The 17,313-nt window shown below is 42.6% G+C and overlaps 1 protein-coding gene across 11 annotated transcripts in view; it reads right to left on the bottom strand.

Annotated features, from left to right (window-relative positions):
* Nucleotides 1–2,417: 2,417 nt before the first annotated feature.
* The window catches only part of LOC113585667 (claudin-10-like), a 38,375-nt gene continuing 23,479 nt past the window's right edge, over nt 2,418–17,313 (bottom strand). For 7 of the 11 annotated variants that reach the window (XM_027023306.2, XM_027023307.1, XM_027023305.2 and 4 more), the window contains 5 exons: nt 17,212–17,300; nt 9,889–10,050; nt 9,701–9,788; nt 3,160–3,267; nt 2,727–3,000 (listed from right to left, as the gene is read on the bottom strand). In XM_027023306.2, the coding sequence (XP_026879107.1) occupies nt 2,811–3,000; nt 3,160–3,267; nt 9,701–9,788; nt 9,889–10,050; nt 17,212–17,300 (637 nt within the window). In that variant the 3' untranslated portion in view covers nt 2,727–2,810. Of the gene's footprint in view, nt 3,001–3,159; nt 3,268–9,700; nt 9,789–9,888; nt 10,051–15,406; nt 17,301–17,313 lie in introns of those variants that run through there. The other 4 variants (XM_027023314.2, XM_027023313.2, XM_027023304.2 and 1 more) reach the window with 3 other exon arrangements.

Genomic DNA, 17,313 nt, shown 5'->3' with positions numbered 1-17,313 from the left:
TGTGTGTGAGAGAAAATGGGAGTTTGCCTCTGGCTGGGTGACCAGTGCACTATGACAGACCCCCACCCCCACCAAGGATCATACCACCTCTGGGAATGTGGCCTGCCTGACAGGCGGGGAGCAGGCTGAGAGAGATACGCCATGAGGTCATGGGGGTGAGATCCAGAATGTGTGACACAGGCACCCATCTCCACTCTTTCAATCCATACCCCTCCCAATCCACCAAGAACTGCAGCTGCTGGCCGCTGCTCTGGGAGTGCAGAGCCCCTTTCCAGGGGCCAGTTTGGTTTTTTTTTTTTTTTTTTAGTGTTTTTACTGGTGAATGTGGCACAGTCTGTATATGTAGAATAAAGAATAAGACCAGTGTGTGTGTGTTATGGATGTAGTGAATGGTTTTATTTAATTCCTGACTAAAGGTAAGATTTTAAGTTTAATCAGTTGAGACCAATAGAGTAAGTCTCCCTTATCTATATTTTAATGTTTCTGTAAAAAAAAAAAAAAAAAAAAAAAAAAAAAAAATCGCCATTAATTAAAAGTAACTTAAACCTAATTATAGTTGGATAAAAGAGCTCTAAAAATATACATGATATACAATCAAATAAATACTGGTTTTAGGGAACTTTGAACAAGTTGTGGATAAAGACAATATACTTTAAAAAAATAAGTAGACTCATTTTAAAATAAAAACTGGTAAGCTAAAAGGTTTAAATTTCTCTCTTTTCCAGTTATTGTAAATGCCTTTTCCATTGACTGACAAAGGGGAGTTTATAGATATACAGATGTCTGACCTACCTACCTATGTGATCGGTGTTCCTGATAAAACGGAAAGGGAGTGTTGGAATAGGTAATGTAATGGAAACTTGTGAATATATTTATTGGGGGGGACTGGCTCTAATGAAGCTGTTCAGAGGATCATGAGAGTTGAAGTCTGTAGAAAAATACACTATAATACACTTGGCACAATGCGGTCAGACAAGTACCGTCCTCCTGGCAACCGCCAAACCCAGACTCGTCCATCAGATTGCCAGACGGAGAAGCGTGATTCGTCACTCCAGAGAACATGTCTCCATTGCTCTAGAGTCCATTGGCAGCGTGCTTTACACCACAGCATCCGACGCGTTGCATTGCGCTTGGTGACGCAAGACTTGGATGCAGCTGCTCGGCTATGGAAACCAATTCCATGATGCTCTCTACCCACTGTTCTTGGGCTAATCTGAAGTTTGGAGGTCTGTTGAGATTGACTGCAGAAAATTGGCGACCTCTGCGCACCATGCGCCTCAGCATCCGCTGACCCTGCTCAGTCATTTTACGTGGCCTACCACATCGTGGCTGAATTGCTGTTGTTCCCAATTGGTTCAACTTTGTTATAATACCACTGACAGTTGACTGTGGAATATTTAGTAGTGAGGAAATTTCACGACTGGACTTGTTGCACAGGTGGCATCCTATCATGGTACCATACTGGAATTCACTGAGCTCCTGAGAGTGAGCCATTATTTTACAAATGTTTGTAGAAGCAGTCTGCATGCCCGGGGGCCTGGTTTTATACACCTGTGGCCATAGAAGAAGTGATTGGAACACCTGAATTCAGTTATTTGGATGGGTGAGTGAACACTTTTGGCAATATAGTGTATTTGTGAGGAAATGCAAAACCTCTATGAAAGGGAATGCAAAAGATTGATGCTCTTTTACCCATCCCATCCTTTTAAAGGAACAATATAATTTCAAGGAGCAATATAACAAAGGAGTCATTTTCCAATAGTTCTTCTTCACATTATAAAACAGGTATTATACTGACATCTAGTGTCCTAAATGTTTTAGTGTCTAAACCCAACAATGTTTTTTTTCTTCTTCTTTTGCTTTTATAATAGCCAGCGGAAATATAATTAAATACAAGGGTCCATTGATGAAATCAGGAGTCACAGACGGGGTGGGGAACACAAAGCAGATGAGACAGGAGGCAGGTCTGAAGGCATGGTGGTGTCTGGCGACTAATCCGGTAGGTCCAGAGGCACGGGGGTGTTCAGTGGCAGTGGGTCCAGCTGTTAATTAATTTAAACCTAAATTGCCCTTTTCTTTAAGCTGAATACTCTGTTGTCAGCCAGAGGAGTACGGCCTCCCCTTTATGAGTCTTAGTTACTTTTGAGGTTTATTCCCCTCAGCCTTAGAGAGTTGTTTCTCACCATTGTCGCCTTTGGCTTGCTCTACTGGGGCTTAGGCCCAGTCATATATAAAGCTGCTTTGTGGCAACACTATTGTAGAAAGTGCTATATAAATAAAACGTTGCTTGCTTGCTTGCTTTCTTTCAGGCCTGTGCAACTTATTGCCTGTGTTTAATAAATTGAATCTATTTATATACTTCATCTCGGTCTTTCATTGAAAATCTCTGGTTGCATTAATTAACAATAAGCACAGAATCCAGGACAAAGTTGGATTTTATAGTTGGTTTTGAGTACCTTTGCCTTAAAAATATGAACAACAATTATGAGAACCATATTTTGAAAAGGTGCAATCAGGCAGTACCACTGGGGGGAAAAAACAAAACAAAAAACCCAAAAACCCACACAAAAACACACAGTCATTTCCTGACCATGAAATACCAAAGTTTAACTTCTTGGTCACTGCCAAAACATGTATTTTGTAAGTTGGCTTGTTTGTTGTCTTGTTGCATATGAGTGAATAATGTCTAGTTGTATTTAATAATTACACAAATATATAGTAAAATATGAAGTAGCGTGTTTTTAGGGTTTATTAAAAAGTAGCGGGTGGCAACACTGCACCATTATTTACAGTTGGAAATACTGATAAGTTCAAACAAAAGCATCTCTGTCCGATGTTTCTGTACTTCGAGACGTTCCAGACGCTTGGATGCTTGAGAGACTCGAGGGCCTGGACTGAGTTGCTGCATTGTTTTCTCCTTTGAATAATGTTTCATTTTTCGTCAGTGGAACATAAATCTGAGGGGCCATGTCCTTTCTTGGTCCTGGCACATCCAATTCTCTGCGCACACACACACACACACACACACACACACACACACGTGTTTTATCTTACTTTCTGTATATATTATTAAAATTTAACTTATTTCTAACTTCTGTTGATGTCATAACTAAAATATTTGTAATAGTGGGATTTGTACATAGAATGTATAACATTTACCTGTTTGGTAAAAAGAATCTGTAGACTGACACAGCATAGAAAATAGAGCCCATGATTATGCAAAAACTTCCAACCAAGCCAAGATATATTGGAGAACCTATTTCATATCTGAAATAAAAGACAACACACACACACACAAAAAAGAAATGGTCTTTCTTCCCACCATGGTTTGTAGCATAGATATATATTTTTGGTCTTTGCCTTTCTTAATACATATAAGGTATTCTATGTGAACACACAGTGAACTAAATGAAATACCAGCACGGCCAGCTAAATTAATTTAACTATGTATATTTTAAGATATTAGTGCCAGTCATTCATAAATGGTTATAAAAGGTCTTGTAAATATATTTGGTATTAATAATGTTAGGTTTTTAAATCATAATGGTACTAATAAAGTCCTGCATTATCATGCCTCTAGCTCCCAAGAATGACTTGATTGGGCTTGAGTCCCTGCACTTATTTATTGTTCCAAATTCCCTTTACTAAATTATTCATGCTCATTTAATTATTCACTAGTTACTTTTCCAATGACTTTCTGCACAAATTGCAAGTGATAAAAACTGGTGAAGACATTAGATTTTTCTGCTCAGCAGCAAAAATTCATTATATATGATTTAATTTTCTGCAAAAAACTTGTTACACAAGTTTGTTTTCATTTCTACTTTTGTATGTGTCACAAATTGTGTATATTTGGCTCTTTTAACTTTAAGTAGCTGACAGGCAGAAACTATCAAACATTAAGTGCTGAATAAATTTTACAGTAGCTATTGTATCTATGATACTAGTGTTTTACTGGCAATTGCAAATCTGTTGTGACAAGTCAGATATGGGTTATTATGTCTGATGCATCACTTAATTAAAAATGTTAATGTTTGCATTAAAAATAGCACTTATTTTTCTTTATGAAAATATAACATTAAAATAAAATTAAGTAATTTTATGAGTCAGATTTTTTAAATACTGATGTGGTGTAGAGATGTGGTTAATTTCTTTACTGTATAGAATTTATTGTTCACTATTGCTAAATGAGACAGTAATGTATCTAATTTAGCAAACACAAATTTTAACCATGCTGATGTTGCAAGCAATCCAACTAGGGAAAATGTGTGTCATAAGATACACTTCAAACATTCATATATTAGTATTTCTATTTTTAAAATGAACATACAAATTCCCAAATTAGGTTATTTTTATACAAGATAAAAAGGTTTGTGCAATTTAGAATTATTGCAATGACTCAATTATATACAGTCCAGTATACAAGTTGCAGTTTCATCTTGATTGCAAGGGAAGGGGATTACACATAACTAAGCAGTGTAAATGTCAAATTTTCCTTTATTAAAACATGTGTAGAATTTAAATAAATACCTTCTCAATCAAATGTTTTACCCAGTGAATGAAGCAGTGCAGAGGCAAATCATGTTTTTAGGCTTCAGGATTTACATGTGGGTCAGATGACTATCACCCCTAGACAAAGACAGTTGGCCAAGTTCTCATCGTATGGTAAGCACCATATCAACCATTTGGGAATCTACACTGTCCTGCAGCCGATACAAACCACTGACTGTGTGATATCTTGTTGAAGTGATTAATAGTGCTTTATTGAAACTGCATGATATTGTGGAAAAATGAGTAATATCTCCTTCTTGAACAGGTTGTAAGTTGTACTCTGATCATGTACACTCTTTCCTTGTTCAGTAGTTTCACTCAAGGCACATGTTTGGTAAAAAACCTAGTTGCCTTGATTTTTCTGCCATCAGTCCAACTGTAACATGGGCTCAAACCCAGGTCAGATAGGTGATGACACCAACAGCCTACTGGGTGAGCAACCACACTCTAGTGATGGTGAGCCGTGTGCGAAACAGATATTGGCTAGGAGCTTGGCTCAGAACTTTGCCAGAGCCCCAGCACTGAGTGACTGGGTCACTGGGCTTATATAGGTCTAACCCAGCTGGTGGGCGTTAAGCCTGATTAGTGGTATGCCTGAGTCAACCTCGACCTGGCACAGACCCTTACAGGACCTCCCCCAGAAGAGGCGGCTCTTGACATCCCAAGGCCAGCCACACGATCCTGCCGAATGAGGCCATGGTCCAGGATGTGACAGGAGGGGACCCAGGACTGCTCTTTGGGCCTGTATCCCTCCCAGTCCACCAGATACTGGACTCCACCACGAACCCGGCCGACGTCCAAGAGATGCTTGACCATGCATGCTGGTGCCCCGTCCACTATGTGTGGACCCGGTAGGTTGGAGGGGCCCACCGAACACAATACGGGCAAGACACATGGAAAGCGGGGTGGACCCTTGACGATGGGGGAAGGGCAGGGCAATAAGAGACAGGGTTTATGCAGCGAAGGATCTTGAATGGCCCAATGTAGCGAGGAGCAAGTTTGTGGGGATTCCCACGCTAACGCAGGTCCTTGGCTGATAGCCAAACCCGCTGTCCAGGTCGATAAAAATCGCCGTAGGTCGCCGTCGCTTGTCAGCGTAATGTTTTTGAGCAACAGCGGCAGATTAACAAGCCCTGCGTGCCCTTTGCCAGGCTAAGCGGCAGCGCCTGACTGTCTAAGCAGACTAAACACCCATGTCGGCATCTTGGTTGGGAAACATGGGTGGAGCATACCTGTACTGGCACTCGCAGGAGGACTGCCACAAGGTGTTGTGGGCAAATGCCACCCTTAATAGGTGCTCAGACCAAGAGGATGGACAGGAAGAGGCTAGAGAGCGGAGGGTGTGCACTCCAAGTGGAGACAAGCTGGCTTCTGCCCTCAACAACCGACAGAAGGCCCCCCATGAAGACAGACCACCAGGCTAAACAATAACTTGGCTGTCTCCTTTGCAGATGGCAGTTTTGGCAGTGCAAAGAAGCGGCCTGCCTTGGAGAACCTGTCCACAACCACCAAAAATCACAGGTGTTGCCCCTTGATGGAGGCAGCCCTGTAATAAATTTGAACAACAGGTGAGACCTAGGATGCGAAGGCATAGCCAGTGGGTGCAACAGACCAACGGGCCTTGTCCTGGGGTCCTTGCACTGAACGCAAGTGCAACAGGAGTTCACAAATGCTCGGGTGTTGGGTTCCATGCATGGCCACCAAAACCACCGACAGAGAAACTCAAGCGTCCGTGTGACTCCTGGGTGTGCCGAAAAGGGGGATGCATTTCCCTACTCAAGGACCTGAGCACTAACCACCTTACATGCATACAGCCATCACGGTGGGCCTCCACCTGGGTCCAGTTCTGCCACAAGAGCCTGATGTACTGCCTTCTCAACCCCCCACTGGATTGGTGCCACGATGTGGGCCCTTGGGATAACAGTCGAGGGTGGAGCAGAAGGCAGCCAGGATTCTCACTGGTTGATAGGGTTTAGGGTGCCTGGCCGGTATAATAAAGTAAAATCAATCCGGGTAAAGAACAGTCCCCATCTGGCCTGCTGTGTGCAAGCCAAGTTCTTGTGGTCCATCCAGACCAGGAAGGGGTGTTTTGCCCCTTCTTGCCAGTGTGTCCACTCCTTGAGCGCAAGCTTGAATGCCAGAAATTCACGGTTGCTGATGTCGTAATTGCCTTCTGCCGGGGACAGACGCCGAGAGAAGTAGGAGCAGGGATGCAGTTTTGTCCTCTCCTGATCGCTGGGACAGAACCACACCAACACCCACCTCAGATGCATCCACCTCAATGATAAATGGAAGCTCTGCATCAGGGAGCCAAAGAATAGGAGCTGTGATTGGATGGTGCTTTAGTTCTTCGAACGCCTGCTGGGCTTCGGTGGACCAACAGAACCGACCAGATGCCTTCCTGGTCAACGCGGTCAGTAGGGCTGCAACTGTGCTAAAGGTCTTCATGAACCTGCGGTAAAAGTTCGTGAAGCCCAAGAAGCATTGGACCAGACGCACCGAGGTGGGTCTAGGCCAGTTCTTCACAGCCCGCAACTTGGCTGGATCCATGCATAACGTTGTGGGAGATGACAAATCCCAAAAAGATGGTTTGTGTATGGAATGTGGACTTCTCCAGCTTCACGAAGAGGTGGTTCTCGAGCAGGTGGTTCTTCTACCATTTGACTGTAGATCAACATGTCATCCAAGTAGATGAACACGTACCTGTCAAGAGCTTCCCTTAAGACCTCATTGATGTACCGTTGGAAGATGGCAGGTGCATTCATCAACCCAAACGGCATGACGAGGTATTCGTAGTGCCCAGAGGGGGTGATGAACGCCATCTTCCACTCATCTCCCTCCCAGATTCTCACCAAGTTGTAGGCACTGCACAGGTCCAGTTTAGTAGAAAGGGAGGCCTGCTGCAGTATCTCAAATGCTGATGTCATGAGGGGCAATGGATAGTGGTCCTTGGTTATTTTGTTAAGGCCCTGGTAGTCTATACAGGGACATATTCCACCGTCTTTCTTCCACGCCAGCCTGGGAAGTAGACGGCCAGATGAACAACTAGGGCCAAGGATTCCTGTATATATTCGTCCATTGCCTGAAGTTCGGGCCCCAAAAGGGAGAATAAGCGGCCTCTAGGGGGACTGGAGCCCAGGAGCGCAATCTGTTCAGTGTGTGGGACAACTTGCAATGTGACTGGACGAGTCTGATGACCAACAACCTCTGGCTCAAGGGACCGACCATTGATGGTGGCAATGGGTAGGGGTTCATCCAGTGGGACCAGTGGCAGGGCCAACGAGAAAGTTGCCCGCCGCTCCCAAGTCCACAAATGCCTGGAGATGCGTTTCAGATATTCCCCAAGCAATTGTGGTACTGAGGAACAACCCTTGAGCTCGGGGAGGACTGATTGAGTCCATCAGAGGTCCTCCCTCTCCTGACGGACATTGTCTTTTCCCCAGATCTCAGGTCAAGCTGAGCAAAGATGACCCGAGCTTCCGTAGTACAGACACCTCCCCTCCCGCTCACTTTGGGAAAGGCAGGCATGTCCAAGCTACATTGGTTTGGATCTGGACTCCCCCTGCTCGTCAGTCACGTGGAGCTCCACGAGAGCCTCGACTAATCTCTGGTCCCTGTGCCTCTCCTGTATGCAAATGTCAATTCGCAGTACCAGATCGCTCGAGAGAGGCGGGAATATCTCAGTGGACCAGTTCGTCTAAGCTTCTCACCGAGGCCCTGATGGAAAGCAGCCATCAGCACTGTGGGGTTCTATCCACTCTCGGCCACCAGCGTGGAATTCCATAGCGTAGTCAGCCAACACTCTTTTCCCCTGATGGAAAGCTCTGGATGGTCACTCCAGCGACTGGATGGTAAGAAGTCCGTTTGATGGCAGCAGCAAATCCTGCCACAGCCCACCCAGTCAGAAGGGAGATGTACACCACCTTTGCTCACTCAGTGGGGAACCAAGAGGGCTGCTATTCGAAAGCCAGTGAGCATTGAAGGAGGTACCCCCTACAACCTCACCAACATAGAACTCAGGAGCAGAGAGCAACGGCTCTGAGCACAAGGTAGGCAGGATTTGGGCTGGCTCTGCCACAGCCCCAGCTGCCTCCTGACTAGGGGCAGCTGAAGGCACTGGTGTTCATATCAGGAGGTCCATCAGAGCCTGCAACTGAAGTGATCTGTTGCAGGGCCTGCTCATGTCAACCAACAGTCACCCCCTGATTGGCCAGAGCCACCTTTACCTGTTCTAGATCCAACTGTTGAGCTGGGTCCATGGCTCTGTCTTTCTGTAACATGGGCTCAAACCCAGGTCAGATAGGTGATGACACCAACAGTGTACTGGGTGAGCAACCACACTCTAATGATGGTGAGCCGTGTGTGAAACAGTTAGATTGTAGAACTGGTAAAACAAGAAAAGTAAATAACCAAAAGGTGGGGAGTGAACTCCAGCTGCTCTGTTGGAAGATAAACAAGATACCCACTAGACTGCAGCAGCTATAAAACTACCTGCACGTATATCGCTCTTCAAAGAAACGGAGGACAAAACTACACACCACGCTGAGCATAGGAAAAGGGAGAACCAAGGATGCCACAGGAAGACTGGCAGTCCCAATGCACTGGGGAAAACCAAACTAAAACTTTCCAAATGAAAACAGGAAGGAACTGTAATGGCTAAGGGGAGTTTTGGGAGAGCGACAGATTTGAGGAGGAAAACTGGAGAGGGGATGCGTAAAAACACAGACTCCAATAACCAAAGTTACCGTCTAGGCACTTTGCTTAGAACTTTGGCAAAGACCCAGCAATGAGCTGTTGGGTCACTGGGCTTATATAAGGTCTAGCCCAGCTGTTGGGCGTTAAGTCTGATTAGTGGTGTGCCTGACTCGAGGCCTCCCTCTGGTGGACGGAGGGGGCCTCGGCCTGGCACCAACTTTTACATCAAGACGTGTATGATATGCTTCATCGGGAAAACTCAGTATATATGTACAGTATATAAGGCTAAGTTTCATGTGCTGACTGCAGCTGGAAATTTGTTCATAAAGGCTTAAATTTATTAAGTGACTGCATACTACTCATTTCATAATAAACACAATAAATATATCAGCTTCTATGTAAACCATATAAAAACAAACAAACAAAACACTATAAACACTTATATACACTATACCTTACGACACCTCTTCCAGCCAGACGCGCAAATGTTGCTTTTCCAAGTCTAGCTGTGAATAAGCAATAACCAGCAGCATCAGCCATACCTTTGGAAGAAAAATACAGCATGATTTTTTTTTTGATTGAAGGCAATCAAAATTATTTAGAAAAGTATCATTTCCATTTTCAAAAGTATAAGTTTCATACCGCCAAGAAAATGAAAAACAGCTCCTGTCAGTAAAATTTTATCATTGGTTCTCTCATTTCCACCGATGTTTGTACAGTCCATCCCAATAAAGCATAGTATGGCAGCAAAAAAGCCAGTGGCCATCCCAAACAGCAACAGACCTCGCACCGCCTGAACATAGCCTATTCAGAAATACAGAAAGCTATTTAGAAGTTATGCCACTTACAGGAATTAGTGGTAAATGTCAAAATAATAGAAATATATGACAAATGAGAAATCCAGGCGTTATAAATGTTGCTTTTTTGAAGTCAGTTAATAATCAAATCAAATCAAAATGTATTCATGTAGTGCTTTTTACAACAGATGTTGTCACAAAGCAGCTTTACAAATGTCCAAGTCCAAGTATCAAGTGATCAAGCCAAGTGCAACAGTGCCAAGGAAAAACTCCCTCTGGAGCATGAGGAAGAAACCTTGAGAGGAACCAAGACTCCCCTGGCTGACAACAGTCACCACAATAACGACGATTTTAAGAGAAAAATAAATAAAAAATGAAAAATATCATATGAAAAGCAATATTTTTAATAATGTACCTTATTATTTCCTATTTCTGTCCTTTAGGAGTTGTCGCTTCTAGAATGACAATGCCCCAACCATTCCACATGGCAGAAGTCACCGCATAATTTGTTCATAATAATGTAAATACCATCTGCATTTGCGCTTACTGCATAAAATCTCAACTCAGAGAGCTTCTTATGGTGATTGTTGGGGCTTTAAGCAGTTTTTGGGTTTGAGGATTTTAGCTGGGTTTTGAGCTCGTTGGGATCATATCTCCATTCAGTGGTTGCCAAGTTATGTGAATTTGATTTAACTGGTATAGATACCATAATTTAATATCTCAGTTTGGTTTATCCTGGTATAATGCCACCTTCAACCTTCCACAGACTATTCTATATACAAATTTATGTTTGCAGTGAATAATGGGACAATTGTAAAGAATAGGCTAATATCCTGAAAAATTGAGGCAATAAAAGTGAGGTAATAAAATGAGGTAATAAAATTATATTCTGCTCTTTAATTCTTATTATTTTGTTTCAAACCAAAGTAACATTTCAAATCAAAGTAACCAAAGTAATTCGTCAGATAACCAAGCAACTTCAGAGAACAGGGTCTCAATTTTCAAGATCTTTTTTTTACAAACTAAGCCCTCTTGGGAAAATGAAATAATCCAAAATCTTATCTCAGCCTGTTTTAATGCTATGCTATTCTAGCATATACTGATTTAAGCATTTGTGTCGTGTACAAAGAAGATTGCTGTTACAGGTTTCTATATGATAAGAAAGTATGTCTTGTTCAATGCCCCATGTTTGTTGTTTAACATTTTCATATTTTCACTCCTGAGCACTGAAAAGGCACTATATCCTCAAAACTAATGAAGTTAATGATAATCTTTGTCTTTCAGCACCATCTGGCTCTTAAGTATAACTTTAGGCAAAACAGCCCCTGGTGACGATTAGTAGTTATATGAGTTTCTTTTTGTAACAAAACTATTTCTTATAAGCAAGAGGACTGCTATGCTTGGCAAAATGTGTTTACTTGCCTTGCTAGGTTGAAGGGGTTTTACTCATGATTACACAGTCTGTAAAATTATAACTAACTTTGCAATCATGTAAAATTCAGGTTGCTTAGTTTTAAAATTAACTGAAGTGATACATATTGTCATCAGGTCAACTTACGCCGTTCAGCTGTATTAGTTGGATTTACAACCCACAGAACATCATAGTCTCTGCAAGTGGAAACATCAGTGGCATCTATATAGCAGTCCTTCCAGAGGGTAGACCAGTACCACGCAGCCTTTATGATCCATGCACCTCCTTGGCCACCTATGTAGGCAGTCCTCCAGTAGTTCATTGCCAGCGTGAAACACACACCAAACCAACCAATGGTGGAGATCAAGAAGCCAAATATCTGTATGGGACTTTTTCTCATTGTAGTCTCTAATTTATGGACTAATCTAGAAACACTCTTCCTTTCACCCGAGATATTATGACAGTAGACTGTGAAGGATTCTCTGTTTTAACTGAGGAGAATAACTGGTTTAAACCTGAGAGGATGTGTGTGCATGTGTGTGTTTACGAAACTCCTCTAAGGAAAGTGACAGCATGAGTACAGTGTTTTGTTGTTATGCTCATCATCGGGCTTGTTTACTATAAATGGTGACGCGCATGTGCCCAACTTAAAATGCGGGTAAGCATTACAAGACCATCTTCAAATGTCTTAGACTGCAGAAAAATGAAGTTTTAAACATTTCATTTTGTGTAAAATATTCTCTTGGATCTCTATAATAAAGAATAGCAAACCTTTGAAACTTCCTATACAGGCAAGAAAAAACATGTATTCAACTCCAATGTTCCCAGGCTACATGTGACTCCAATTAGTAATGAAATAAATGATCTAAAGAGTAGGCAGTGTCAGGGAAAACCAGCCATTTCTGAACACTTGAAAAATTCAACAAGGGGAAAAATTCATCAGCCAACAGGAGTCTTTAAAGAAGAAACAAATTAACTACAAAGCACAGTAACCAAGATACCTGATTTGATGTTTTATGAAACTTTAAAATCAGTTTAAGCACAGATGAGAAGGTTTAGGATGTTGAAGTGAAGGTGAATATAAAGAGGAAAGTGTGGTGACAGTCAGCTGTTCTAAGCACTGTATATAAGCAATAATATATGGATTTTTGAGGCAGCACTAAGATCCAACAAATGAGATGCCTGATATGAGAAATATCAGGTTCAGGCCTGATATGAGAAAATATCTTCTGCCTTTTGTATATTTTGTGCAGCTCTGGTAATGCTATGGAAGCTTCATTACTATCATTTTGTGGTGCTCTGGCAATATAAAAGTGAACAAAGCACTTAATTACTAAAAAATAAATTGCAAGACTATGAAACAACCCAGGACGAATGCCTGAAGACATGAAAAAATTGTTCTGGAAGGCAAGTCAGTTTGCCTAAAGTTATGATTGTCAGGGAACAAATAGCTGAAAATACCTTTAGATATATTTTAAAAATATCTCAAACCTTTACTGAAAGAAATCTGATTTTAAAAAAAAAGAAAATATACAAAATACTAAAGTTATCTTTATATGAATTAAAATTCTTGTGATACAAATCAAAATTTGGAGGCTTTTCTAAAACTTTCAGGGTGAGAGAGAAAAAGAGATCCAAGCGACAGCACTAGGGAGCCTGTGAGATTAACCTACTCTTAAGGAGCACAGGTGTGGCTAACAGATTACCCCAGAGCACTGGTGTTGCTAACTGTTTACTCCAGAGCACAGGTGTGGCTAACTGATTACCCCAGAGCACTGGTGTTGCTAACTGATTACCCCAGAGCACAGGTGTGGCTAACTGTTTACCCCAGAGTACAGGTGTGACTAACTGTTTACCCCAGAGCACAGGTGTGGCTAACTGTTTACCCCAGAGCACAGATGTGGCTAACTGATTACCCCAGAGCACTGGTGTGGCCTGGTGTTCCTAACTGATTACCCCAGAGCACAGGTGTGGCTAACTTATACCCCAGACCACTGGTGTTGCTAACTGATTAACTCAGAGCACTGGTGTTGCTAACTGATTACCCCAGAGCACAGGTGTGGCTAACTGTTTACCCCAGAGTACAGGTGTGACTAACTGTTTACCCCAGAGCACAGGTGTGGCTAACTGTTTACCCCAGAGCACAGGTGTGGATAACTGATTACCCCAGAGCACTGGTGTGGCCTGGTGTTCCTAACTGATTACCCCAGAGCACAGGTGTGGCTAACTGATTACCCCAGAGCACTGGTGTTGCTAACTGATTACCCCAGAGCACAGGTGTGGCTAACTGTTTACCCCAGAGTACAGGTGTGACTAACTGTTTACCCCAGAGCACAGGTGTGGCTAACTGTTTACCCCAGAGCACAGATGTGGCTAACTGATTACCCCAGAGCACTGGTGTGGCCTGGTGTTCCTAACTGATTACCCCAGAGCACAGGTGTGGCTAACTTATACCCCAGACCACTGGTGTTGCTAACTGATTAACTCAGAGCACTGGTGTTGCTAACTGATTACCCCAGAGCACAGGTGTGGCTAACTGTTTACCCCAGAGTACAGGTGTGACTAACTGTTTACCCCAGAGCACAGGTGTGGCTAACTGTTTACCCCAGAGCACAGGTGTGGATAACTGATTACCCCAGAGCACTGGTGTGGCCTGGTGTTCCTAACTGATTACCCCAGAGCACAGGTGTGGCTAACTGTTTACCCCAGAGCACAGGTGTGGCTAACTGTTTACCCCAGAGCACAGGTGTGGCTAACTGTTTACCCCAGAGCACAGGTGAGGCTAACTGTTTACCCCAGAGCACAGGTGTGGATAACTGATTACCCCAGAGCACTGGTGTGGCCTGGTGTTCCTAACTGATTACCCCAGAGCACAGGTGTGGCTAACTGTTTACCCCAGAGCACAGGTGTGGCTAACTGTTTACCCCAGAGCACAGGTGTGGCTAACTGTTTACCCCAGAGCACAGGTGAGGCTAACTGTTTACCCCAGAGCACAGGTGTGGCTAACTGATTACCCCAGAGCACAGGTGTGGCTAACTGTTTACCCCAGAGCACAGGTGTGGCTAACTGTTTACCCCAGAGCACAGGTGTGGCTAACTGATTACCCCAGAGCACTGGTGTGGCTAACTGATTACCCCAGAGCACTGGTGTGGCTAACTGATTACCCCAGAGCACAGGTGTGGCTAACTGATTAGCCCAGAGCACAGGTGTGGCTAACTGTTTACCCCAGAGCACAGGTGTGGCTAACTGATTACCCCAGACCACTGGTGTGGCTAACTGATTACCCCAGAGCACTGGTGTGGCTAACTGATTACCCCAGAGCACAGGTGTGGCTAACTGATTAGCCCAGAGCACAGGTGTGGCTAACTGTTTACCCCAGAGCACAGGTGTGGCTAACTGATTACCCCAGAGCACTGGTGTGGCTAACTGTTTACCCCAGAGCACAGGTGTTGCTAACTGTTTACCACAGAGTACAGGTGTGACTAACTGTTTACCCCAGAGCACAGGTGTGGCTAACTGATTACCCCAGAGCACTGGTGTGGCCTGGTGTGGCTAACTGATTACCCCAGAGTACAGGTGTGGCTAACTGATTACCCCAGAGCACTGGTGTGGCCTGGTGTTGCTAACTGATTACCCCAGAGCACTGGTGTTGCTAACTGATTACCCCAGAGCACAGGAGTGGCTAACTGATTACCCCAGAGCACAGGTGTGGCTAACTGATTACCCCAGAGCACAGGTGTGGCTAACTGATTACCCCAGAGCACAGGTGTGGCTAACCCAGCCTAGCAGATTGCCAGTCCTGGCCTGAACCCTTACACTGTACTTATTAAAAGTGACAAAATTAAAGATTTCTAACAGTGTAGAAAGATGTCTACGTTTGTGGGGCTCAGTTAAAATAACATAAAACATTATCACAGAAACAGTGTTTTAGGCCAATCTGACCAACCTTTACTATTTTTCTATTTAATTCATAACATTTATGCATAATATAACATACTAACAACAGAAAAAAAACTTCAGTCTCAACAGTGTAGGAGTCATTGGGGAGTGTAATCTCAGAACGTTAGAGAAGTCTCTGATACATGGCAGACAGTGTCATTCACATTCCTCCTCAATCCAAACCTTATCATAAAAGAGATAAGCATGGCCTACTGTGTGCTCTTTGGAAAACCAATAAGACTGTCAAGAACACAATGACAGAAGGTGGTTACATTTAAAGTTTCATAATCAACTTTTAGAAGTCAAAGCCCAGACCTGATATGCACAGGAATGCTGTGACAGGACCTTTAGTAGTTCATTTATGTAAGAGACTTCTTTTATAGAGAAGTGGGGTCTTTAGTGGCTGATTTGTAACTAGTCGAGTTTTTTTAATGCTAGATATTTAATTGTGGATAAACTATTTTCATTACTTTCTGCTGATTGTCCTGAACTCTAAATGCAGTGGTTAGGTATAAAAATGGTGAAAGAATTTTTTTTATAACTGAGTTGCATTTGTCTACTTGCAGCGTTTTATTGAGGATGCGAGAGGTTCTTTTGATTAGTAAAATGTCTGTATCCAGGACCCATTCTCAGAAACATTCATATTTTTAAATGATAATATTTATTCCCATGCCACAAAGTTATTTCTGCTAGCTAGTTACTGTAACAGTTTAGTTCTTAACAAAAAGGATAGGACACTCTTCTGCAATGTTTATTGGTGAGTTGCAGTTGTGTCTTGTCAGAGACAAGATAGTATCTATTAAGAATGTATCTAATGGCCATCTGAATTTTGAGCTGTGGTTCAGTAGTGATTAGACACCATTCGATGTCTGTATACCAATGGTGATATATTTTGTTGTTATTGTTGTTGTTGATGATGTATTACGATATGGATAACAAAACCTTTAACAAAATTTAACAAAATCTTTAAATAATTTAGTCATTCATTTTTTATAAAGGGCAAGTGTCAGTTAATTGCACAACAAACTGTCACATTCACATATGGTAATTTCAATATATTATATAAAGAAAGAAAATTGGGGGAAGGCACAAATTAACATATACGTATTATTAAATATAAAAAGCACAGAAAAACAGTCCATCCAAATGACTCAAAAGAGTATTCCAAAAGCATTAGTGAAAATAGAATCTTAATAATGCCAAGGATAAAGCAGGCACCCAGAGACTGGCTTTCCCCAGTGCCGAAAAAATTGCAGCTACTAATCATCTTCAGCGATGGCAGTCAGGTGGAATAAATGCCAGATGCATCTCAGTTTAGACAAAGAGTACTAGAGGGCAAGTGAGATGGATCAACACTGCCATCTAGTAATAGTATACATTTGTTTTAAGAAAGATTCTAGATTCTTGAGATAACTGCAGTGTGCTTAGTAAAATGCAGAAGTACTAAACATTTGAGTGAAGTACACAATGTTTCCAGAGAAATAGGAAGCACATTGCTTGCACAGCTGATGAACGACTTCTGTATGTATAAATTTATACATGAGTGGGTGTGTGTGTGTGTGTGTGTGTGTGTGTGTGTGTGTGTGTGTGTGTGTGTGTGTGGAGACAGAGAGCTTGACTATTTTTGCACATTGGAGGCTTTGGAAGTCATGTCTCTGTGTCTGTGTCCCACTACATCCATTATTTGAGTGCTATATAAAACTGAGTTGTTCTCACAGTGAATGTGGCTAACATTTCATCCTCTTTTTGTCCATCATACATAAGCATTTTTATCAAACTGTTGTGATGTGCTGCTGAACTCAGCAGGGAGTCTTCTACCATTGGCTGATTGGTTGTGCATCTTGCCAGGAGAAGAGACATAAGAGGCTGCACTATAAAGATACCGTCTCTTGTCAGCTTGGCTTGAGCTACAGGAAGGAA

Source organism: Electrophorus electricus, chromosome 25 (assembly GCF_013358815.1).
Source record: "Electrophorus electricus isolate fEleEle1 chromosome 25, fEleEle1.pri, whole genome shotgun sequence".
In the NCBI taxonomy this organism is placed as follows: Eukaryota; Metazoa; Chordata; class Actinopteri; order Gymnotiformes; family Gymnotidae; genus Electrophorus; species Electrophorus electricus.
The sequence above is the reverse complement of the archived record's forward strand: the minus strand, read 5'-3'. Positions and strand labels throughout refer to the sequence as shown.